Genomic DNA, 26,528 nt, shown 5'->3' with positions numbered 1-26,528 from the left:
TGCCTCATGAAGCTTCATCTGCCCATCACTACCCATCACTACCCACCTGAGTAGCACAACAGCTCCCGCTGTGGTCCATCTTCTGTCGCCACTACAACCAAACTTACAGAACCTGCGCCTGAGACTAGTTTGAAGAAACCAGCTACCACCTGATTGGACAATTTCACTCTGCTCTGTGATTGGACTGTCAATGTCCAGTCAGATTCCTCTTCTTCTGTTGTTTAATTGCGGTTGGCAAACAGCTTCAGGTGTAATACGCCACCTTCTAGACTGGAGTGTGGATCAGAACGGCCCCTACCTACTTTGGAGTGAGGTTATTTTGTTATAGTTCACATTATATTATCTTGCTTAACCCTGTGCTCTCTAAAAACCTAATAAGTGCTCTGTATCCTATATCCCCTGATCCTTGTCCAATCAGATTGAGGTGTGATTCACATTAAACCTCAGTACTCCTCAATAGAGTTGTATGTGCAATTTGCTGCTTTCTGCCTGTACACAGATGTTGACAAACACACTTGTTTTCAGTGTCTTTGTGTAACATAATTTGTTTACAGTTTTTATTAACATGTTCAAAAACATTTTTTACATACAAATCTTTCCTACACATGCTCACAAAAATTGTGACCATGTACATACATTGTTATTTGTAGCATTAAATTGCCATTCATTTGACTAGCAGGCAGTAATGGGTCACACTTGTTAACACTGGTGTAATGCTGTGTGCCACCATTAAAGGGCAGCCTTACTGTGTGCTGAGGAGAAGGAACAGGAAAAAAGAAAAGTTACAAGATATGTTTTAGGCTTTTAGGCAAAACTGTGGCTTATTCCTACCATTTATTTTTAAAGTAAAATCTAAAACCACTAATATTTATTATGAATAAAGAGGGGTTTCAATTAGTGATGGCTGATCGAGGCTTGTTGAAGCTTCGACACAGTATTAAGTATTACTCGAGGCTTCAATGGCACAGTGGGACATCTAGTGGTCAATAAAATGAAGTGCAAACGAGATGTGTCTATTGGTTTATGGACTGTTTGAGATTTGATTTGCCATGCACATTCCTGTTCGACTACACTATGTGGTTGTATGGTTTCAAGCTGACACAATAAAATATAAAATAAACATGAACTCCAAGATCATGTTTCTTAAGCTGAATGGCAAATGTGATCTCATTTCAAAATTTTAATATTAATGAGCTAATTAACAATCAGCTCTGTTGGGAATCGAGCCCATACCACATTGTCACAAGACTGTGGTTTTCATGATGCACCACCAGTTCCAGTTCCATTACCTCATGCTCGTTTCACCTATTTGAGTAACGTTAGCTACTACACTCCGTGATCCTTCATCAACTTCTACCAATGTACATGTTACAGCGTTTACATCAACTGTTTTCATTTGCTCCAAGTATCATGGTCTAGTAATGTTAGTACTGAATGCAACACTGACTTTGACCTTGAGATGACTTTTTTTCTTAAAAACCCTCCACATTACAATTGAAACTCTCAAATCTTCAAGGACAACTTCTCTTATTTCTACATGTAGTGACTCAGAGCTTACATCTGATTTTACACAGCAGTTTATGAGACTGGTTACTCTGTTTTTCTTTTTATCATCATTTGTATCTGATTTTGTGATTTTCTAAAAATGTTTCAGAGTAATACCAGACACTGGCTTTTCACTGTAAGACCATTATGAACACTTTACTTCTAATCAAATGACAAGAGCTCATGACATCTATTCCACTGAAGACATTTCAACACTACAACATACTACACAGAGAAATGTCAAGTGTTAATATGGCACTTAGAACAGTTAGTTCACCAGATCTTCACAGTAAAAGTCAGAAAGAGCATATATTACAGAGCCAAGCCTTTGATAGACATTACTCTCAGGTTACACATAACACGTTTGTGTATTTTTCTACAGTATATATATATATATATAAAAAGCACTGGCATTAGTAATGCCTCATATTATTGTTCCCTGATTAGTAGTAGGTTATGACTCTCCTAACACAGAGGCTACAGTTATACATTTACAAATCTACAGGTTGTGCATTCAAAAACTAGCAGCATCTACTTGTGCGTAAGTGCACAAACTAGTTAGTGGACAGTCAATGTCTAACGCATCATTGTGATCCTAAGTGATATCAAGCACTGAATACTAATAAATACAGAACATTTGCAAAACAAAAAAAGACAATGAAAAGGAAATAATGAATGTGACATTTTGGGAAACACACCTTTTCACTGACAGTTAGATGAGAAGACTGATACTGCCTGATACCATCTCTGAGTCCTTTCATCCTCTCTGCAGCTGGCATCGTTCGACGTTTATGTTTACTAGGCTCATGGAAGCTCTGCTGTGCAGCTGACTACATGTTGACTATGATGGGAAAGTTTATAAAGCTGCTCTTTACACCTATTCCCTACATTCTACATAAAACTGAGGCAGCGCTATTTTTGAAAAATGTTTCTATCCTGGGACCAAAAGTTAACTACGTTCATTAACTTTTAAAACTTTTTTCCACTGTTCTAAATGGTACCACGTCTTTCACTAGAAAAAGCACTTGCTGTGCCCCGGCTTCTTTTTGAGCTCTCATCATATGGGGAAATGACTGGAGAGGCAGACAGGCGTGAATGCTGCTGGGATTTTAACTAACACTACCACAAGAGGCTTGGTTATGAGCTTCTAGTGCTCATGCTAGCAGTCTAGGAGTGCAGACTTTAGATACTGGGACGATGGTGAACCGTTTCCAAATGAGTGATGTTGTGTGACCTCTCTTTATCATAGTTTCCTCCTGTGCAGTTGTTTGACTCTCCTCACAGTTGCCTGTTTTCACATTGCCATGTGTTTCCTTCTTTTGGCCCTCCATGTATTAGTTACGTGACTGACCCATAGGCACAAGAGATGCATTCATTGGACATTACTCATAGGTTTATAATCATTACTGCCAGCTTTTATGCCTCTGTGTCAGCAAAAATCATGATTGGAGGTATTATGCTTTCAGGCTGTCCATCCATCAGTACGATTCTTGTGAGCATTGTAACTCAGGAATACCTGGAGGGAATTTTCACTTGGACTCAAAAATGAAATGATTAAATTTTGGTGGTCAAAGGTCAGTGACCTCATTTCTGTCCCATACCTGTGAATTTGACTGGTTGTTGGAAGCATACAAAAACAAAGCCCTATCTGATGGGGGGAAAAGCTCACTAGCACCTCTAAAGTTGACAAATTAATGTTATATTTCATTTTTTGAATCTATATAAAACAGAAGTGTAAAAACAGCAATTTGTGGTTTGTCACATCATTCTTGGCTGTGACTTCCTGCACTGACTTCCCGGAGTGTCACCACTGACCTGAAGTTGACAGGCAACCAATGGAGACTTTATAAATGCTGGCAGGCAGATTTTTTTTTTGACCTTTAGACAGACTACCTGCTCTGACCTGTTTCCAGTGTTTGAGCTATGCTGCTGACTATGGCTTCATATTTCACAAGCAGACATCAGATTCATCTTCTTATCTAACTCTCAGTAATAAGAAAAAAAATGTTAAACTATTCCTTTAAGACACAACATTTTAACAGTATGGAGTAAAAGGTAATAAAATATGTAAAAACTTCCTGCAAAGAGAGACACTGCCTTCTAACGCTGCCTGCTGTTTCCTCCTCTGGATTGAGAGCTCAGTGAATCAAGTGAAGCCTACGACATTGCTCAGACAGAGTGAATGACTGACAGGTGAAAGGTGCACTGTGTTCAGGATGTGTGTCACACATAATGTTCACGGTGGTTGATGGACACCTGGTCTGTCTCATTGTGGTGACACGCCCATCCCAGGCGGGACAGTTGCTGGGTGGAACTTTGTGCTCCTGCCGGTCCTGGCCTGGTTGTGGGTGAGCGCTGCCCGTCAGTCATCCCATGCCTGCGCTCCGCCCTGCGTGTCTGCAGGTTAAAAAACATCATGTGACCTAAAAGATATTGTTACATCAGCTGCTGCTTTTTCATGGCACCAAAATTTGTTTTATCGTCTTGTGTAGTCGGAGGATCAAACAGTCGTGTGGAGTGTGAGAAGAAAGAGGAAACATTTATCCTGTAGATGTCTTTCAGGATGAAACTAAAAATGTACAGGCTTATGAAAGCTGAGAACACAAATTTAAATTTAAATAATCCTACATACTAAATGAATACAGCCATTAATGCAGCTTCTGCTTAATAAAAACAGATAATGCCAGTAGGCTGTTACTTCTTGTTGTGACTCAGTATTCACCATTAGCTAGCAAAGTGTTAATGTTTGAGGTGTAGAGACAAGCGAGTGATGACTCAGATACACAGATGCACTGATAAGAGAGGGTGGGCTTTACCTGACACAGCCAGGCCACTTGTGATGTGTGGACACCCAGAGGAACAGCTGGTGCTCTCATGGAGTAGGGAGGAGGTGGCTTGTGTGTTGGAGGAAGATCAATCCTTCAGAGAAAAAAAAAAAAAAATGCAATGGAGAGAAACGTTTCAGACCTGACTGACACCTGAAAGAGCAAAACTGCATTTTGTAATTAGAAATACATTGAATAAAATAATGACTTTAGTGACAGATTTCTGCTGGGTGCAAAATCAATTAACAAATAAAATTTAGAGAGGGTCTGCTTCAAGCCAAATACCACTTTCTAAAGTCTGAGAACATAGCCCCGATGATATCATAATGAGGTCATCCATGTTATTATGGGTTGGGATTAGAGATGCATATTTATAACAGGAAGCATGTGAAACAAACTGCAGGTGTGCAGTTCTGGAGACATGGGAGTTTACCAGCTAGGGAGGGTCAAAAGGAAGACGCTATCAAGTTGCATTATGGGGAATGTAGGATCAACATGTTTGCAGCTCGGTCAAGGAAATAAGAGTCAGGATATTTCAGCCTCTGCTGCATCGATTTTGACAACTGTTTTGAGTCTGTCTCTTGCAAATCCATCAGCTTTATGACAATATAATACCAAAATCCTCATGTGTACCTTTAATTAGTGGCATTCAGTCATACTAAATCAACAGGGCTTATGTGATTATGACAACATAGATACAAGGGTCTGTTTGTGATGAAGGAGAGGAGCGAGGCCTGCATCCACCTGCCTCCACGTCATCCTGTTGAGACTTACTGCCACACTCTCACTTAAAATGCTAAGTTTGTTGTGGCACTGACCACAGAGCAACACACAGTGCTGTAGTGCCAGTGCTGTGATGCAGGGCCTACGCCCATGTGCAAATGGTGAGTGTTTCCCCTCAGTTCATGCTGCTTTTCATTGGCATTCAGACAGTCAGCAGTAATTGTAGGTGGGCTATATTTTCACCACCACGGTTACATAATCAGTCAGTTTGAAACTCAGTGTGAAGCATGCATTGTAAATGTCTTTCGAATTTTTCACAAGTTGTCTGACTGCTTCTATTTAGGACAATAAGAAAGAATTTGAGAAATTAGAACTAGGAGAAAATGTACGTTGATTGGAACAATGATAATCCATGTAGGAACAGTCCTTGAGTACCAACTCTTAACTTTGTACTTCTCAGATATAAGCTTGTCTTGTTTATCCAGTCAGTTTTTACCCTTTTTCACTGACTCATTTTCAGTTGACATGAAATTTATATTTTGGGAGTAAAAATAGCACAGTAATTACACATATTTTGCCATTAGTGAGCATACCCAAAGACACACTAATGGGGATGGATGAGGGGATCAACTTGCATCCTTGCAGATATGGTTCACATGTTCATTTTTTGATTTGTATTTAAAGGGTAATAGGCCAATCAAGCAGTACTGGACGTATAAAGTACACCTTTGTTTTGCAGTGTGGACTTTAATGCTAAACAGAAGAGGAGTGAATTAAAATAAACTCACCAGATTTTATCTGTGTGCACTACAACATAAGAGAGCCACAATTATTTAGAACAGACACAACAGAGACAGACACACACAGGTGGATTAAGGGGGTTTGTTTTCATTCCTCATGGGGACTTTATTGGGGATTTACCCTAACCTGGGTTAGGTTGAGCTAAGGTAACTACTATTTACCTTATCCCACACCTTATCCTAACCTTAAATCAGTTTGTCATTCTAAAATGCAGAGACTTACATGGTGCAGACCAGTGTGGAAGGCTAAATCTCCACAATGTGAGAGTGTAAGCACATTTCAGGCAGACATGCACACACATACTTGTTTTTGTTACTTTGGGAGTCTTTACATTGACTTAAATTAATTTCCTGGAGATTTACCCAAACCTTATTTATAATCATTTCTTGCCTAATCCAAATTCTTACCCTTACCGTAATATAACCTTAAATTAATTTGTCTCCCTAAAATTCCAATGATTTACTTCGTGGGGACCAGCAGCCAAGGAAGGGGAGTCCCCACGGTGTTAGTGCGCTCATGGCTTTGGGTCCCCAAAAGTACAGAAAAAAAAAATAGGGTCACACATCCACCCGCCCACCCTCCCCTTAATGTCAGTCACAGGACCTTGGCAGAGATGGACCATAAAAAATTTAACTTTAATGCATTCTTCTTTGTTTTAACATTAACATGAGTGCTGGTGTACTGTAAGAACTAAATCAACGCAAAATAAGACAAGGGCTTATTATCTGTTAACCCTCAGCTTTGTCCCATAGCCTCCCTCCACAAGCCCAAGCACCACTGCAGCACTCTACACATAACTGAGCATCTCCCTGAGCCCACTGATGGGCTTCAGTTAATGTCGTAGGTTATCATATCATGAATTAATCAGCTGAGCATGTTCTGCAGTTTATGACTTATTTGGCAGACTTACAGTTTGCCAGCGGAGGCCGGTGGCGGGGCCTTGCGAGCAGTGAAGATCACAATGATGAAGGCTGCGATAAGGAAAAGAGCCAGGGCTGCGCCCATCACAGCTCCGACCACAGCGATGGAGTTTGACCTCTCTGCTCGAGACTGGTCTGAGACAGAGAGACTTTTAGTGTATGACAGAAAATAATATTAACATGACAGGTACAAGTAAATGTAATAAAGCATACTTTTTAGCTACAGTATTATGCCAATGTATCCATGTGTTAATTTAAAGTGTTTAGGACACAGCGGAACCCACAGGTCCAGTTCAGCTTGTGCCCCTGAGAGGCAAGGAGAATAACAGCATCAGCAGCTTACACCTGCAGGTGTCGACATGTCACCATTTGCAGGAAAGGAAAAGACATTTGCACTAACATCAGGCAAACAGGTGTTACAGCTGGAGCTTTTTTGTCTGTTTTTGGGAGGGTGTGTATATTTGTGAAGACTGATGCTACACATTTTAAAATGGCAATATGTAAGAGTTTTGTTAACTGGAGCACCTTTTGTACCAAAGAGTACAAACTAGGTGTCATCACGTGTCCCCTGTCCTCAAGGAATGTCCTGCTTCCTCTGAAGAAGAAAGGATGGCGACTCTAACCAGGCTTGACAAGGCCGACTAGAAAAAAACAAGGGGCTCTGCTGAAAAAGAATCATAAAAGCTTCTGAACATTTGAACTATGGATTTGGGTTTGTATTGAAACCATTTGTGCATCTGTTGCTAGCAACATGGAAGACAACTGACAAATATGCCTGATAAGCAAGTACCTGGAAAATCTGTTTTCTGTTAAGGCTGTAAAAATATGCAAAGAAGCAAATACAAGTGTCACATTCTTATATGGTACATTAAATATTATACTGTATATTAAAATGGAGCTCAGTGTGACAAATTGATCTCTAATGGTAAATCGCAAAGAGACACAGTAGCTATAAAAATCATTATTGTTTTAGTGTTTTCATGCAAGTAGGAGAAATATGGACAAGTACACATTTCTGCAGGTTTTAATCATGGTTTTACAGTAACTGCTACAATTATTTGCCTTCTTTATAGGTGGAGCAAAACAATGTGTGTAAAATAGGGCTCTTACTGAACAGCTGATAAATATCTGCCACACAATAATCAGTCGACTGCAAGTTGTGTGAGGTCTCTTTTTTATGAGACACACTTCAGATGTTTGCTGATGTTATTAGGTTAGTATACGTTTTCCAAAGTACTCTGTGAATGTTTGAATGATGTTTACAATATGGGCAAGAACAATGCAAATGTTTATTAATTAAAATAGATTGTTTGTTCATAACTAACTTAAATGAAGATGTGACCATACTTGGAAGTCTTACATTTCGAAGCTCACTAATCATTTGCTTTACATCATCACCTCTAACCACCTCTATTGTCTAATTTCTTTGTTTTGTGTGTGTGGAGTTTTCAATGCTTTTGTAACGGCTGTTGAATTAGCTTTGTTAGACCATATGCTCCCATACGCTCCATGCTGTCCCCTGAGGGGATTAGGATTAATCATGGTTAAGATGCATTAAACTCACAGAACAAGTTTTGACCAATTAGCAGTAGTGGTTTAAACTGTGACTGTGGGACACTGAAGGAACTGGAGGACAAAAGGTGAAGGTAGGAAAAAAGGCAAAGTGTGTAATGGTCAATTTCAGTTGATTTAGCTGCTGAGGTGAGAAAAAAAAATCAATAATGTGCTGAGATGAGAATCCTAAATAACAGTTCAATTACAATGCAGATTGGACATGCTGGGACTTCTGAGCTCGCCCCTGAAGGACTCTTCTTCCTCCTCTCCCCCTTCACGCTGTCCTCTAACAGTTAATAGCAGTTCGATTACCCCTGATAGCTGCTGAACTAAGACAAGAGTCTCTTGAGTTGATCAAAATGCCTTTAAAAATGTACTTCATCAAGCTGCCTGCTCAAATGCCTGGCAACAGACATTTCCTCAGTCACTCATAATGTGACAAGAAATTAAAAACTGCTTTAATTCCATTATGCATGGAGCACCATCAGGAGCTCGTGAGGTTTAGTCACACAGGAGTATGACTTGACATGTTCACAATATGAACATCTTGTGAATGGACAAACCTGAGGTATGCAGCGTGGAAAAATACATTATTAATCATGAACATGCTTTTTAGAGCCATTTAGCTAAAAATATTTTTGGAGGAGTATATGCATAAATATATTTATGGATGCTGTTTGCACATTTTTCACTCCTTAGAAGATTTAATTGGTTAAAATACCATCCATTCTGGAGGGGATAGGATTAATGGTGGATTGACTGTCCCCACACTGGGATCTGGCTCCAGTCTCATCCACTTCAGCATTTTATCCCTCACACAATTCAGCACTGTGAAGCAAGACAAGTGCATCAGCATGCCCTCCCCCAACCCTAAAACCTCAACAAGAGAGTCAAGGGTCATACTATTGCCCAAATAACAGCCCCAGAGGGAGCAGGTGCTGGTGCTGGTGCATTAGTACAGGGGGGAGGAAAGTTAGAACAGTATGTGTTGTCATTTTGTCTTTCAACTATTTCAATATTATCAGCTCTGACAATGACAGTTTGATCCCACGTCTGCTGGGGAGTTCATATCAAAGTGTTGCTTTTACACGCACATCAGTGTTGCATCCCTCAACACTGCCTGAGATGCTCACTCCTTTGTGAGTTGTGAAAAGTATCCTTGGAAACTGTTGTGTCGCAGGCAAAAAGCAAATCCACTGATCTTCACAAGTGTCTCAAACAAACTGAAGCATTGCTGGCTGACATCATTATTGCTACTGAGCTGCACCACAGTGTATATTCAGGATGAGCACACCCTGTTTCAAGGTCAGAATGACGACAGCTAAAGTGACCACAATATGAGCTGTAGAAGACAGAGAAGTCAGCTGAAATAGAGGCTTTCAGGGGAAATGTGCCCGTGATGAGGACCTGGGGTCCAAGCTTAAAAATGTCAAGGTCACATCAGCATTCTATGTCCTTATAGTCAGAGGAGCTCTCTGTAGTGAAGTAGGGCGTAATAGGACATTTTTATTTTCAGGAGCTAATTCTCTCTTTCTGCTCTCGCCTCAGTTAACCTCTCAGTTCTACGCAGCCCTCTACATCCCTCGCGCTCTGTTTTCTGCGCCCAGGTAGAGCCTGTAGGAAGACGGTCTCCAACAGCAGCTCCAGATGAGCTTGTTGCCATGGGGACAGTCAATGGGCTGGAGAGTGGGGTCTTTGAGCCAGACATAAACACTCTGTGCTTAATTTTACCAGCTGGTAGACGGGGGTGGGGCTTTCTGTCCTGAATCAAAGCTAACTAGGGCTGACAAAGAGGGCAGAAAGAGCAGAGGTGGTGCTGGATCTTCCCCCAACTCTAAAAGCACCACTGGAGAGAGGAGCAGCTTGATATTACAGAGCTTTATTTAATGAAATGGCAAAAGCAATAAATTAACCTTAAAGCATTTTTGAATAAAGCCAACAAAAACTAAAGGTGAAATCAGGAAACATGATTTTGAATTACATCATGTGTGGCATCCCACATGTGCGTAGTGGATTTGGGGGTGGGGGTATGCAGCATTATGCGTGAGGGAGCTAGAGATGATGTCATTTCTCGAAGCACAAAGAGGCTGAGACTGAGCAGCCTGAATGAAGGCAAGCTCAAAAACCTCCAGAGAATAACTCACAGGTGCTAAAGTGCTTTATTGAACAGAAGTATCTCAAAAAGATTAACAAAATAATGCTCCACTGTTGTCACTGACAAGTATTTGTTTGTTTCTTCCAGAAACTTACATTTTCTTTATATACAAAACTGAACATGACCACAAGGTGCATTTCACTGACAATGTGAGACTGAAGAGAAATCTTCAGAAGCAACAGTGATTTCACAAGGGGGGGGAATCTGACAAGTACCTTTTAAGTAGATTAACAACACAATCTTTTTGTGTGTTTTAATGCCTTTAAAGTTTGAAAGTATGGCGTCATTAACCTTCACGGTGACATGGGCAGAAAGGTGAATATGGCACTACAGAGTTCTCCTAACACAGTATGCAGAAAAGAATTTAAACAATAAAAAAGGTAAAAAATAAATCTCAGAGCAATAAGTCTATAAGCAAACAATAATAAGAAAAACACGTGTCTTCTTTTAGCTCTCTAAGGCACTAGTTGTATGTCTCAACCCAAGGTGAAAGACTTTTCTCAAGGTAAAGATAACTGAGGAGTGATGTCTAAAAATGTCACACAAAAGAAAATTCATTAGGGCCAAACTAACGAGTCGATCAAAAATAGTTCATTGATTAGTGGAACTTCTGTCTTAGTGCATAGAAGCAAGCAAAGGAAGGGGGTTTAGGCCGCTGTGCTTCCTGATGTTTTCTGCATTTATACAAAAGTGACTAGAAATGCACAATGAGGAGGGGGTCAGCAGCTGAAGCACCCCCAACAAACATTACTTTTAATTCAACTAATTCAAAATGAGGTTAGTGGTTCACAAAGTACCAGGTACACTTCACTCCAATTAAAGGGCCAGTTCACCCAAATTGCACCATTTTCTCACCTGCTTGTAGTGGTATACGACAATGCCGATAGCTTTGGATTTATTGATCCAGGTTTTGAGATGTCTTGCAACACCTCTTTACAAATATATTGTCCTGGATACATTGTAGAGGATTCATGGGAACTACATCCTACCGAAGAAATCATCCATATGGAAACTTTCAACAGTATGTTCTGTAGATTATGAAGGAGTGTTTTAGGCTAAGAGATACTGTAGCAGAAATCTCAAAATCTGGGTAGATTAAATCAAACCTGTCTCTATACCAGTAGTGCTAAGTGAGAAACTGTGTTAATGGGAATAGAGTGAACTGAAGCATAAGGTAGTTATCGGAATGATAAGCTTGGAATCCACGGAAGTAAACGAGTCCTGGTATACTGCAGTCAACATATTGCAGTGTAGGGGTCATATTGTCTACTTGCATGTTACAGTGGCACATTATTAAATCTGCAGCCTATTCACGTCACAAAAGTCATACCCTGACAAAAATCTATAATTTGACGGTTTATAACAATACAACTAATTCCCATTTTGATCACCGTTGCTGTGATATCAAAGTGGCTTAAAGCATCTTTTTATTTCTATTCCAGGCTACAAGACACTGTGTATAACGTGTGATGTTTTCATCTATATAAGCTAGTAATCACTTGCTACCTAGTAGTAATACTTACATTACACAAATCATATTTATACATAGTTTCAACAAATATTTGGCATCTGGCAGTGAATATTGTAACCATACTAAAGTTGGCATGTATTCAAAAACACTATTGTACATGAAGAAATCATTTGATCTCCTCTATGCAGTCAGGTAAACAGGACCCACAATATTTAATAGGTGTGCACCTGATCACATATCAAAAATGAAACTTAGCTTTGTCTATATTTGACCCCCAAACTATTGGTGCTCCATAGACCAATGACACTGATTGGTAAAACACTTTCTCCCGTCAGTTCAATCACAACTCCTAGTATGTCCTGTAATCTTTAAGCCTCTAGAACATCTTACAAATGAATGCAGACTTAGTAATAGTAAGTCTAACCTGAAACCCAGTCAAGTGAAGGATAATGAGTGATCTAATGATCAGTGCAACATAGTACCGTTTGTCCCTTCTGGTGAGTAAGCTGGGTGCTGTGGATAAAGAGCCGAGTCCAGCTTCTGCTAACCTCAGGTGACAGTCTCAGCACATCTATCACTAAAGACCTGATTTGTCTACATAATGTATACTTTACTGTGACACTAAAGGTAAGAATAATAAAACTCTTGAGGTAATTTTGATTAGTGTTTGCTGTTGTACACATGGATAAGCCACAATAAGCCTATTAATGCCTCAGATTGCAAGTGCATCTTGTTGCTACAGATTACTCATAGCAGTGAAATTAGAACATGGGTTGCTATTTGTAGTGGAGTGTACTGGCTCCACTCAAAGGATTTCTTTGTGTGAGAAAATACTTTGTGACGAGGAGGCCAGCGCATGGTGGCTGCCATACTGTAGCCTGCTGACTGAGCTCTTGAATTTCCAAGAGCCCTGGTTTGGTGCCAGAGTGCAAATTCCCAAACACACGCATTACCACACGATAAACAACACGACTAACAGAAAATTACAACTACTTTGAAACTCTTCTCAACAATCAATAAATCACAAATGTTCAAAAGGTTCAGTCCAACTTGTTTAAATTCAGCTCAACTGTATGACAAACCAAGTCTTACTGCGGACTGTGCCTTATTCAAGCAGGCCTCCCTGCCTTCCCTCTCTCCACTGCTCCCTCCTGGGGATAAAGACGAGGACATAGGGTAGAAGTGCGGTACTGTGGTGATTCCTACTCTAGTTTAAAAAGGACACTGCCAGGACATCAGTAGTCAAGTCTCCCATTATGGTAATTTACATAGAGGTTAAATGTTTAGTAGAAAACAAATGATCTGAAGATCGACCTGCCCATTATCAAGTATTACCAAATATAGTGCAATGACTGTCTTTGACCAATCACTGAGTGTTCTTGGTTTCTCAGGGAGAAAAATCTTTTTTAAATTTGCCTATAAAGCCTCTGTTGTGATCTACTGAGTACTAACATGGCCTGTGACCATCTGAATTTGATTTACAGTCACTGGTCCTGTACCATTCTTGAATGTCAGCCAATCATATTCAGAGGTCTTTTAAACTAATTAGTGTAGGCAACAGCAACACATACAGTACAAATAAAGTGTCACATAGCCTAAGAAGGCAGATTTTGAAAAAACAAAACCAAAAAAAAAAAAAACCTTATTAGAAAACCATATGTGAACTCAGCTTCCGCACAACTAAGAGACATTAGTAACACTAAATCAATTGGCTGCCCATAAGGCAGAGACAGCACATGCATTGTGATCTTTTGTTAGTCTCTACACACACACACAAACTACTGACATGTCCACTCTGTAGGGATATAGATGTTGACTGTCAAAGTGGCTGTGCAGGCCACATCGAGAACAGAAACCTAGCAAGTGTCAGCCAGGACACTTGAGCAAAACAAGAGAATTACTGAACTGAGATTAGTAGGAATGTGCATATCTGTACAAAGATAAATAACGTTTGTTCTGAATTTTAGTAAATGAAACCCTCTGATTTCTGTTGTCGTTTTGCTCCTTCAGTACCAGGTAGCTAGTCAAACGTACCACTCCCTACGTGAGATGACTGAGCCGTCTGTGTGAGAGACATAGTCGCCATCGGGACCACTATCATAGCAGCCATCTGACAGGTAGGGGGAGCCCTTGCCCTGTGGTTTAGGTGAATGAGGGTATCTTGCAGACCTGGCCTGCTGTGGACTAGAATACTGTGTGTGTTCACGATTGTCATTCTGATGATGGCTATTGTGACTGCTCTCCCTCATTGCCCTAGTGTAGCCATTACAGGGATACTCCTCTCCATTATAGCTGCCATGGAAACGGCGGTCACGCTCATGTTTGAGCTGGTGGTCACCCCACTCCTCTCGGTCATGGTCCCGATGGTAGGCGCTGCTGCCAGATTTGGTAGGGTGGAGCTCATGCTGCGTGGGGGCTTTCTGTAGGTCATTGGGTCCCAGGTAGTGCTTGGTGTAGTAGTTCCCATGGAAGGACTGCTGTTTCCGTAGGTAACACACACCAACCACAGACAGCAACAGTAGCAGGAACAAGGCCCCACCCACAGCTCCACCCACAATGGAACCAAGATTACTCTCCGGTAGGGCTTCGAGTGTGGGGGAGCTGAGAAGAACATGGCCCTTATCATCCACTAAGGTGGAGGAGGCAGAACCAGTTAGGAGAGGAGAAGTAATGGTGGAAGGCAGGGTGGGAGGATCTAATGAAGGGGAAAAGGGTGACAGGGAGTAGAGGGTAAAGGGGAGAGATGAACAGACAGAAGCAGAGAATGTCAATGCCAACTACATCAGCATTTTGCTAAGAAGGGATAAGATAAAAACATTTACTAAAATACCACACATACTACACTATGGTACATAGGTTTTCACTGCCAATCGTTCAGAGCTGGAATGCACAGTCTATGATTGGTAAGTAAAACAAAGTCTAGAATTTGGGAGTGGACAAAATAGCTATGTTAGACTATGGACAAATGAGAAAGATTCTCATGAGGCAGCAGCACTAAATCTTTACAAGACAGAACCAATTAATAAAAGACCTCTGAATATGATTGGCTGACATTCATTTAATGAAAAGAATAAAACCATTTGCAAACATTCATGCCAAGTCACAGTATTGATTCTACATGAAGAGACCAATGACCAGGTTTGTGTTACCAATTTGTGGAATAGTTCATTCCCAAATTATTTAGTAAATTGCATGAGAATATGTATTTAAAACCCTATTTTGCAAGTAAGATGAAGCACTGTCACTATTTTACTATGCCATTATTAGAAAACCAACCTTAAAATGAACTGCATTAGGGGTGATGCAGACAAAACAAAAAAGCCAAAGGCCATAAACAGAAGGAGTTGAAGTAATGGAAAGAATCTGAGTCTAAAAGCTTTAATGATGCTGTAAAATTACTCAACCACTCTAACCTCAGTGCGTGGCTAGATGTTTGAGCAATGAGAAATATGAACCTGAAGTTTTCTTTTTAAGTCTCCAAGTATTTGAACTGTCCCAATCCATGCAGAAGACAGTGAAATGACATATGAACACACCCACACAACCAGTGGAACATTAACATGTGTAAGCTTGTGCACACCCGTACAGACCCCCTCAAAGGAAAATGAAATATGGACAATAAATAATAAATAGGAGTTGAAAAGAACAGCTTAATGTTTTATGAATCTGGGACATCTCACAGTCAGACTGCAGGCTTTTGCCTCTTACTGCATGACATGTGCAGAAATCAAAAGAAACAGAAAGGAAGCGAGAGAGATGTAAAAGAAAATCAAATCATAATCAGAACTTCATTCAGGATGAGAACCTCCACAGACAGGACAGATTTGATGAAACCAGAGGAACACGTTTATTCGTACCACACAAAAAGGAGACTACACACTTTGGATACCAAGCCTGTTGTCTGAAGAGGTCTCATATTTACAGCCGTTTGGCCCAGTAAGTCTCCTTTTGAACATCTTGAGACCTGATGTTAATGTTACGACTAAAGCCAAGTGTGTCAGTGCAAACAACACTAACCATGGATGACTGGTACAATGTAGGCCTATAGAATGGGTGAAAGTAATACAGTGTCACATTTCAGCTTTCAGGACAATGTCCTAGGCAATGACACCTGCCATGATGAGCTTCATAAGGTTAGGAAAAGGCAATAGGAGTCAGCTGTGTATACTCCACTCACCTTGTATGAGAATGCGCACATCCCGACTGCGGAGGTTGATGATGTTGGCAACTTCACACCTGTAAACTCCAGAGTCATTTCGCTGGAGGGGCCGCAGGAAGAGCAAAGTGCTGTTGATTATTTCCACCCCTTCTGGCATTTCACTGTCCAATCTGAGATACAAATATTTAGACATACAACAAATATATTTAATCTTGCACTTGATACTTTATATAAAACATAAATTGTATATGATAATGTAAAACTGTGATCTGACAGTCAAGCTAAAATTCTGGCGCTGACTTTCTATTTAGCTTTCAGTAGCCTGTACAAACTCAGATACACACACCTGATCCACCTAAAGTGATGAGCTGGTGGGTTTGCATTGGCTTTGCACGTCATTTGAACGTTTTCCCGACCCATGTACCAGTCTCCATCATAGCCCACAACGGAGATATCAGGAGCAACTAGAGCCACAATCAAAACAAAAACAAAAAAAGAAAAATGTAAGAAATCACTACAACCTAACCAGAAACCAGCTGCACAGACTGACCAATAGTTCTGTGTCAACCACAGCCTTCTACCTCTCAAAGCAATTCGTTTGTTGTAGTTTGTTTTAGCTGTGGCAGAGCTCGAAAATGCATGAAATCCTTTGTATTTGCTGTGTGTCACAAAACAAAGTCAGTCCAAATGCATCCGTCAGATATTCAAGGACATTTTACCCCCTTTCACCAGTTTATTTGTAGCTCTTACAAAAGTGAGCGAATTGTGCCCCAAAAGTGTAGATATGTATTCTAACATCTGTGGGGGCTTCCTGACAGAAAACATTTTCACTTGTGACACTGTAGGGACACACGGCCATGCACTGACATTAAAAAAATAAATAAATAAGACAAAAAGAAGTCTTTGGAAAAAGTCAAGGGAAACACCGAGGACAGCTTTTCACAAATCATGACTGTATGGAATCTGCACGGATAGTCCTTGATTTCATCTGTCAATTCAACAGTTAATAAAGCGAATTACTGCTGACGTGCTCTAGATAAATCAGGTGTCAACACCGACAAGGCATCATCAACTGATTGACAATAAAAATCTTTAGTTTCCCTAAACTTTTTTACACAGGTTTTAGCAGAAGGTACAAGAAGACCGTCTTAAACGTAAAGAAAAAGAACAAGGAAAATGTCAATAACTGTCTCCTGACAGCGAGGCTTGGGCCTCAAACCTCCACTGCAGCATTTAATCTATCCACTTGAGGACTGCATGTTTAATCTGATTTGATGAGTCAAATAAAACTATCACTTTTTAAATAGAATCTTCAAAAATGTTTCATCCCTAAACATTCATTAGTAGTGACCATTTCACCGATGTGTCAAAAAACACCAAATGAAAGCCTCACAGCAGGACAGAAAAGTTTGATTTCAGCTGGTTATATGCAAGCCCACATAGACACTCATAAGACACCAACACTGCACATTGAGCTGGTATGGGATCCTGAAGTCACTTTGCAGAGCTGGGTGGCGGACCACGCAGGTGAGCGTGTGGCCTTGGACGTGCCGCGTGGGCTGCCAGAGGTAGCGCACTTGTGTGCTGGTGGTACCATTGGCTTCATCAAATAGCTGCACGTCTGACTGGCCAAAAAGGTTGGACTCCCAGGACACTTCAGCAGGGGGCCGGGCACGCTCAGCAATACAGGTGGCCACCGCAGTTTCATTGCCACCATCAATTAGAGCAGTTGAACCCGCAGACACATAGACCTTTGGCTCCACTGCAATTCAGAGAGGAGGGAGAAACACATTCAAATGTCAAAACCCTTCAGATGATATTTAAATGAGTTTCTGCATCTACAGTCTTTACATTTCTGTTTTATCAATACCAGTTTTCTATTCCTATATCTTTCATTGATTTATTCTGCCTTTGTCATTCTTGTCCAAACCATCACTAGCAGTCTTTGCGATCTTCTCTGTGAAAATAGTGAGTACATGCACAGTGTTTGAGCCAGCAATGCCAAACTGTGACCCAAGCAAACACAAAAATGACAGTCCCTTTAGCAAAACTGAAAACACAGGACTAGAAACTGCTACTGCTCCCAAAGTGATTGACAGGTCCTTAACACAAGGATCAGTACTAGACACAGACCAAATCAATGTTTTCTGATGCTGTAAAACTCACTGCTATCACTCTGGAAAATGTACACATATGTGATGATGCAAGGGGTGGACATAGTATCAAGAACACCTGGGCAGTATAACCTAAGAGGCTCAGGTAGGCACACTGGAAGCCACAAAGGAGGTCAGGCTATAGACACAGGCAGAGCAACAATTAAATATTACCGTATACTGATCAAAACTGGAGACTTTGTGCACACAGGAGCATGTATGAATAAACATACTCACCAAGTACACTGACAGTAGTGGAGGCTTGAGTGTTTCCCAGAGGAAATGTGGCAACCTTACAGGTATACATCCCGACATCAGCAAAACCCACATTTTTCAGTATGATGGTGGCATCGTGAGAGGATGGGGAGCGAAAAGACAAGCGCTGGCCAAACTCCGGAGGGATGGAGATGCCAAACTGAGGGTTGTAGACAGCCACTGTGACGGAGCCTGAAGGTAGACGGCGCTCCCAGGAACTTTGAGTGAGAGTAAGGTTTGCGCCCACCTCCACCCTGCACTCCAATGTGACATTCTTCCCCAGCACAGCGCTCACCCTCTGAGGCACTACAACCTGATTACCCCATACACCTGCCAAAAAGACATGGGGGAGGGGGGGACAACAAAAAAAAAAGTTCAGTGTTTCTTCTAGAAATTTTTTTTTTTTGAGTGGTGCTACTGTGCATGCACCCACTATGGCTGGAGCCAAATATTTGACCAATTAGATATTCATTGTGTAGTCATTGTGTAGATAATTGGTTTTCAGTTTTAATATGTGAATATTTGAGACAGCAGGATCATACAGAATGGCGCCACCCACTGCCTCCGCCACCACACAGCAGTGCCAGTGACATCTACAATCTTGTTAGCAAAGCTCAATGTGGAAATTGTCCAGGTAGCAGCTTCTGCTGATCGTTGCCGTTTCTCGTTAAAATGACAACCAGTGGGGTCATACCAGCAGCCACTAAGTAATATCAACTCTGACTTGAACTGATGACAGGACAAAATGAAACCCGTCATTGTCAGGTTTATGACCTAGATGCAGCTGGTGGTGAAACAAACATGCTGTTTGTCGTTAGCTGAAGATCGTTTGAGATAAATAAGCATCACTCTAACACCGCTGAATAATTTGTGTGTCCCAAAGTGCTACCAGATGGGCAAAGCAGCACTTTTAGCTGCAACACAATCTCAGCCAATAATGGAGATGCAAGTGTCCCCCCGCGAAGTATATTTGGGTACTTACAGATCATTACTACTGAAGCTCCAAAATTGCGATTTGGAACAGCCCTAGCATCCATAAGCGCACAACACTGGACCTGTATTTACATGCATCAGTGGTGGGATCTTTATTTGACGTTTCATATGGGATATATTTTTTCCTTTTATTTGAACAATAATCCTTGGTCAGAGGTAGCTTGCTCTGTGGTTACATGTTTTTTCCCTTCATAGTAATGTTGAATGATGACTTCTTATTAATGCAGAATCTTACACCTGCCCCACATAATATTTTCCAATTGAAAATGTATGGAAAGTATTAGCACAGACAAGCCAGCAACTGATATCACGTGTGGGGGGTGGGAACAAACAAAAAAAAAAAAAAGAAGAAAAGCATCAACAAGTATTTATGGCGTTATGTCCAATTGCTGCTATTAAGACTATTTCATTTCTGTTCATTAAGATCTGACACCTAGAGGTATCCCACTAGAATCAAAGCTTGATATCACCACAGTCGCTGTTGTGCTCTTCAACAAATAATACACAGCTGACTGTGTGATGGAGTGATCAATCCGTTTTGTCTCTACAGCATTTCTTCCACTGACCTGAATTCAGGAATTATTTCTTTGCTCTTTGTCCAAATATAACTAACCCATGCACTCTTGTCAAAAATGTGGCAGGTCATGAAAGCACAAGCTTAACAACACCATGAAGAAAAGTCACAGCTACGAGAAGAAAACCGAGTGCGACTGGAAGGGAGGGGGTGGGGGTATGCTAACAAGATGATGACATCATCTCAAAGAAGAGAAAGAAAGCTGAGTGAGGAGAGGCAAGAGCAAAGTCGTGTAAGAAACAAGTGAGAGAAAATGTATCCTCAGGATTCCAGCAAAACAATATTAAACAGGAAATTATGTTACTGACTTAGAAAAGAAAATATAATCACTGCTTGAGTCTTCAACAAGATCACTAATTGCAACAAGCTGACAGGAGGAAGAAATCATCATGGATCAAATCCTGCTGCGCCTGCTTGGGCACTGACTCCAAATATTCTTTGTTATTTTGCCAAGAACAGCTCAGTTTCTGGCCAGTCTCCCTGGAAAAGGCTAGATCCTCAAACATTAGCACTGTAGCAGGGAATTTCCCCTAACCCTAAAGTATGAAGCACAAGTGTCTGTGTTTTTTTTTTTTTTTTTTTTGTTTTGTTTTTGTTGTTGTTATGGACTGTGTATTGTCCTCAATTAACAATGCTTCTAGTTTTCACCAGTGTTAGATTAGTTATTAGGGCTTCCACATAATGACATCACATAAAGACAAATACTAAAATGTATTCATCCACTTGTGAAACATAATTAACACAGCAAAACATTTCTACAAAGAAAAATCTAAAGTTCTAGCACAATGTCTAACTGTGGACATTCTCTCTGGATAGCAAATGGTACTTTTTGGGAGAGCAGGTATGAGTCATCATGTTGTTCATACAGAGGAAGGACAGCAGATCTCAGTGAAACAGTGTGGATGTGTTCAGCTGTGGATGCACTATACTGTACCTCACTTTGTGACATTAAGGGCAATGCATTGGTTTCAATTTCACAATGAAATGTGGATGCACACACAGAGATTATGCTATACACAGTTGGGTAAATAGCCTAAAATTAACTGATAAAACTCAGCATTGAATTTAATGCAGAGTAACCCTCAACCTTAAGGAACACGCTCACATCGCATTTTTCTAAAAACAAAACAAAAAAAAACTGGTCTATCTCTACTGTAATCACTGATTCATACTGGGCGAGTCCTTGTTCCATGCACAAATGCATTCCAAAATTTAGCTGAAGCTAATGCCAGGTCCGCATTAGCGAACATCTCCCACAGTATTCTTGGTATAAAATTCAGACTCTGTGCTAACATTCCTCAGCAAAGAGGAAATTTTGCACTTAAAAGACCGACTTTGGATGATACCTACTTGATGACCAACACTGCTGAAGCCTAATGTTAGCAGAGTGTTTTTACACAGAAGGGATGACTGTTTAGGTACACCACTATTAAAGGTGGTGTGGTACTGGGATATGTTCTATTCAGAAGTGTTCCCAATATTCTGACCCTATGTAGCCTGGGGAGGACAAAAACATAGACACTTCTTAATATAATGTAGTGCAGTACAACACCACCTTTAACTATGACCTCAATATAATTGAATTTACACATTTATGACAATTTCACCAAAAACTGAAACATTTAGAACCTCATAAACACAAATGTTAAGGCAGAAGTGATCGAATGAACACTTGAGTGAATGAGAATGTGTATATAACTAACTGAAAACAGCTGAAAACTTAAATACTGCACACGACATTAAAGATGGAGGGGAAAAAAAATAAAACAATGCTGGACTTGAATATGAATAAAATATGTTAGAAATGTTTAATGATTAATCAAAACTAATACATAAGGCCACAAAGATGTGATGCATATTATGAATAGATTACACTGTAAGAGGGTCAAAAGAAACCCTTTTTAACTACACTACACTAAAAAGCCCACATAGGTGTTTGTTATTTAGAACTTGATTACTTTAACCAAACAGATGACCATCAGGGCAGCCCTTCCACAAACACATGCCACACAACTTAAAATCACCAGGTTAGAACTCAGTAGTGTTTGCCCATTTTTAGCTATGAGAGACAAACACAACTGATGGTTTTAATGAGTCACCAGTTGAAGAGCCATGCTAAATGTTATGGAGGCTTTCCTATTCAATTACTTCCTGTTCACAGCTTCCTCCAAGGAGGGCTGAAGCTGCTCTGAATATAAAAGGGATATACAAACAGATGTGGGATTAAGTCAGCTGATCACGTATTGTGCATGTCAGCACACATGCTCCATGGCTATGGTCACTCCTTTAAAAAATAAAAAATTTAAATAAGCCACACAAGTAGAAGCATGGATGTGGTAAAGATTCTAACTTTTTAAATGAAGGTACAACGCATACCATTTGCCCTTCTACTCAAGAAAAAAGGAGGTTTGTATAAGATGTGCAAAATGACATCAATCCTATTGTGCAGTCTACTCTAGGGGAACCTTTTTCTCAGGCAGGTATAATGGTAAGTCATGATGGCAAGAATAACAACACAGCTGAGAGTAAAAGGAAGAATTCTTCCTGCACTGAATATGCAATGGAAGAGGTACAGCGACTGTATTAAGTTTTTATTATGACTCAACAACAACCTTACATAAGCGTGCCCTCGTTTTCTCCAACTCAGAATAAAGTAGTGATGGGAATATGAGCAAAGTCAGCCTGATCTTATATGCAGCCTATCCTGACATAGCACTAACAATGTGTTCTCCTTTCTTGTACCAAAAGAATACCTTTTAAGTTCTTGCCATCTGTAAAACACTTTCAGTTTGCTTTGCAAATGCAACACAATGTGCCTCATTCACACACAGTAGAAAAGAGAGATATCCTGGCATCAAGGACACTTGTCTCCCCGGGGACACTGCTGCTCATTCCCACTTTAGTCAATATTACCTTCACATTCACCACTTATGTGGCAGCAAGTGTATTAATATGTGTGTCATGCCAGAGGGCAGTGTGTCTTGTTAAAAGTGGAAATCAGAACATAAATGGTGATGTGTTACAGGGCTCCACACTAACACTTCATACTGGTGGCACTGGTGCCACCAAGTCTATTAGATGGTGGCACCAGCTCCATTTCGCAATGTAATGCAAAAGCAAACTATTTTAAATACTCTTACCACCTAACATGCAAAGGATGTATTTAGAAAGCTCAAAGTGACACCAGGACCCTGATGCCTCACAAGAGATTCAAGTGAAAAGTTTCCAATACATAAACAGGCCAACAGGTTATCTACCTGATTTAAGCAGCTGTCTGTGGCGATTAAACTTAATGCACCAAAGGGAAAAAAATAGACCCACAGTGCAAAAAAGGGGTCCAGGGGTGACACGTTCGGGAGACAACGTGGATCAACACATTTGATAGAGTGGAAGCCTCTGCTTCATGAGATGAGTAAGTGACAGTCCTGCAGGTAAATACGGCAATGACAGTATCACAAAGATTATGACATCTGTCCACCAGTTCTACAGTGAGAGCATTCGTTTGTCCATAACCGGTTTGTTTTGCAGTTGCACCTAGTGCAACCTTAGAAGAAAATAATAATAATAATAAAAATCACACCTTACATAAATTTGGTCACAAAATTCAACTGATCACTTGCAGTCTGGAACCCTGTGTTAGGGTGCAAGTGGCAGAGCCAACTGTGCAGTCGAGCAGGGGACGAACTGTTGATCATATTTGACCTTTAAAACTAATTTTTGCACCGAGATGATTCAAGCATATTCTTAAGGTGGCTTGGTCATTGGGGAGTCAGTTTGGAACCATTCATTTAATTAACCTTTTTTAAATAATTCAGTTTGTTGTGAGAAGCACCTGTCATTCTGTATATTAAACAATAGGAATTTCACACCCTCAATGTACAGTGTGGAGTTTTGTAGTAATGTTTGGCTTAGCAATAGCAAGTCTTATTTGCTTCTTATGACCTACAGTCTCTTCAGAAAGCATTGAGCCCCTTTCGACTTATGTGCACTTTTCAAATGGATAGAATTTCCCCTATCAATCCACATATAATAGCAATAATGACAAAATGAAAACTTATTTTGACATTTCCGCAAATTCATTAAATATAAAAATATTCCCTTTTTCTAAATGGCTGAATTGGAGTCGTTTTCATTCATGTCTAGAACAGACTCCAAATGAATGTTCATATCTGCTGGATGCGAACGCAGGCATTGGTGTACTAACATGTTAGTCATACCAACTTTAGAAGGTGGAGATGTGGCACAGGTCTGTATCTGAGCTCATCTGGATGTTTCTCTGCCCCCTTGTGGCCAGTAATATGATTAATGTAGCTTTAATGAAACAGTTTGTGGCTAAAACATTGCATCTTAAGAAAGCAGTGCTTGTTCCCCTTTAAGGCCAAGACATTATTAGCTATGAGGGTGTGTACATCTACTCTGCATTCAACAAAAGCTCAAGGTCAAACCCCTCATTGACATGTGCAGCAGAGTTAAACTGAAGCTAGACAAATGGGCACCTGTCTCTGCTCCTTGACATAAACTCTCAGAAGGATGTACACACTGTTTAGGAATGAACTTAGAGATTCTGGTAATAACATGACAGAGTATGCAGTACAGTACATTAATAGTATGAAATAGGATCTCTGGGTCATTTTGTTTGTTCCTCAAATCAAGTCTTAAATAATAGGGTTATGTTTTTGTCTCTGAGCTATGTCCTAGTACAGTAGTCCAGAGAGCATTTATATATATTACATACATGTAAGCTTTATGGCTAAAATACAGCCATATAAGTTAGAAAACTGTTCAGATAAACATGGTTTTCTCAAAAGTGTCTTAGTAACGAGAAAGAGAAACCCTGTTGCAATGCAACACAATCCATTAGTACAATCATGCAACAAATTATGAAAGTTGAGTTGCTGAGCGAGGAGCTGAGTCTAATCTACAGTGATTCATGGAAGCAGCTTACAGTGGCGTGGCAACGAAGTGTATTACACTGAATTATGTTCAGTCAGCATATTCATTTCCAACCCTCACATATGGTAAAGGAAAAAGCATGAGGAAGAATCAAATGATCTGACTTGATTCACTCAGTTCAGTGAGGACTACACATGGCTGCAAAGGTGGGACACCTAACTACTGGTTACATTTGTAGAATTTCTTTTTTTTATGTACTTAATTCAGGACGTTTTAGCCTGGTTTTCTTAATAAAGGTTTGTCATGATATGTTTAATTAAGAAGTTTCTTAATAACTGATCTTGATTATTAACTTCTGACTTTTTATGGAGTGAATAGCCGACTAAAAACCTGCCTGTATGCAACACATCAAATCCTATATCCTAATATTTACCCAGGCTTTTAAAAATAAAGTGCTAACCTGGCAGTAGATATGAAGCCAGGCCAGTTTCAAGACGTAGTGGGAACTAAACTGCAGTACACTTACTTTTGAGTTTTTAACACAGCAACACCACGGCACTGGGCACAAAGTTAGCGTGTATCGGGTGGAGTTGGTCAATTTACCACCGCTTGATAAAACCACAGTGAGCTCCACCGTGTCTCCCGCGTGGTTGTTGACTCTCGCATCGAACTGGGAGGTGCTGACTTGTGGCATTGTCTACTAACGCCGAGCTGCTCAACATTTTGGAAAAGCAACTAGCGTGACATAGCATAGCATCAGCTTACTTTAATAGAAAATGTTTCTGGAGCTAATATGGCTGCCAGTGAATCTGCAATGACCCAAGTGTAGGTTGGGTAACGGTATATATTATTGGATATCCACCTCGACGGTTTCTATGGACTGTTTCTATGGCAGCCTCGGGGCGCACCCTCACCCGCGGGGGGGGGGCCGGGGCTCTCCGAAGCGTTCAAGTGAACTTGTAACCAAGTTTCCTTATTCTGGAAAACGACACCTGCTAAACTTGCAACTTTAAATCACCCTCGGTTAAAGCCCGTGGTGGCAGCCAGTTTAGTGCACTCGTTCACTGAGATTTCTGCTGTCAGTCCGCTCCCTCTCAAAACTTCTGTGCAACGTTGGCCGAACACATAAAAACTACTAGGAATAATTCAAGACTCACCTGTGATACTGCACAAAAGGTAAAATAATGCGACCCTGCCCTGCAGTCCGAGATAAATCTGGCGAGAAGACGGTGACATTTCCAAAAGCAACGCAGACTCCTGCTACAGGACCCAAGCGTAGACCGTATGCCGATTTAGCGGTATGTGCTCGACGGAGGAGCCTCCTCAGCAACAACTCAAACTGCATGTGGACTGTACCATTTAGGCGGCACGAGCGGGGAGGCCGGAGCTCACCTGACATGGGAAGTAGACGATCATTTGTTGATGGTCCACAGTGACATCCCCTTGGAGGAAGGATCCATTAGTATACACATTACGTCACCTCTGTTGATAACCCGACGTATATTGA

The 26,528-nt window shown here is 40.6% G+C and overlaps 1 protein-coding gene across 2 annotated transcripts; it reads right to left on the bottom strand.

Annotated features, from left to right (window-relative positions):
• Window positions 1-1,673: 1,673 nt before the first annotated feature.
• nectin3b (nectin cell adhesion molecule 3b) lies at window positions 1,674-26,467 on the bottom strand. Of its 2 annotated transcripts, XM_020598791.1 has the most exons (8): window positions 26,179-26,467; window positions 18,544-18,891; window positions 17,616-17,915; window positions 16,500-16,617; window positions 16,172-16,323; window positions 6,805-6,949; window positions 4,362-4,464; window positions 1,674-3,942 (listed from the first exon to the last, which is right to left on the bottom strand). In XM_020598791.1, the coding sequence occupies exons 1-8, from the start codon at window positions 26,255-26,257 to the stop codon at window positions 3,769-3,771; spliced, it is 1,419 nt and encodes a 472-aa protein (XP_020454447.1). In that variant the 5' UTR covers window positions 26,258-26,467; the 3' UTR covers window positions 1,674-3,768. The 2 variants fall into 2 exon arrangements, with proteins under 2 accessions (XP_020454447.1, XP_020454446.1); XM_020598790.1 differs by lacking the exons at window positions 1,674-3,942; window positions 4,362-4,464; window positions 6,805-6,949 and adding an exon at window positions 10,514-14,689 and having other exon boundaries at window positions 26,179-26,416.
• Window positions 26,468-26,528: the final 61 nt, after the last annotated feature.

This window comes from Monopterus albus, unplaced genomic scaffold (genome assembly GCF_001952655.1).
Source record: "Monopterus albus unplaced genomic scaffold, M_albus_1.0 scaffold39.1, whole genome shotgun sequence".
Lineage (NCBI taxonomy): Eukaryota > Metazoa > Chordata > Actinopteri > Synbranchiformes > Synbranchidae > Monopterus > Monopterus albus.
This window is presented reverse-complemented; position numbering and strand designations above follow the sequence as displayed.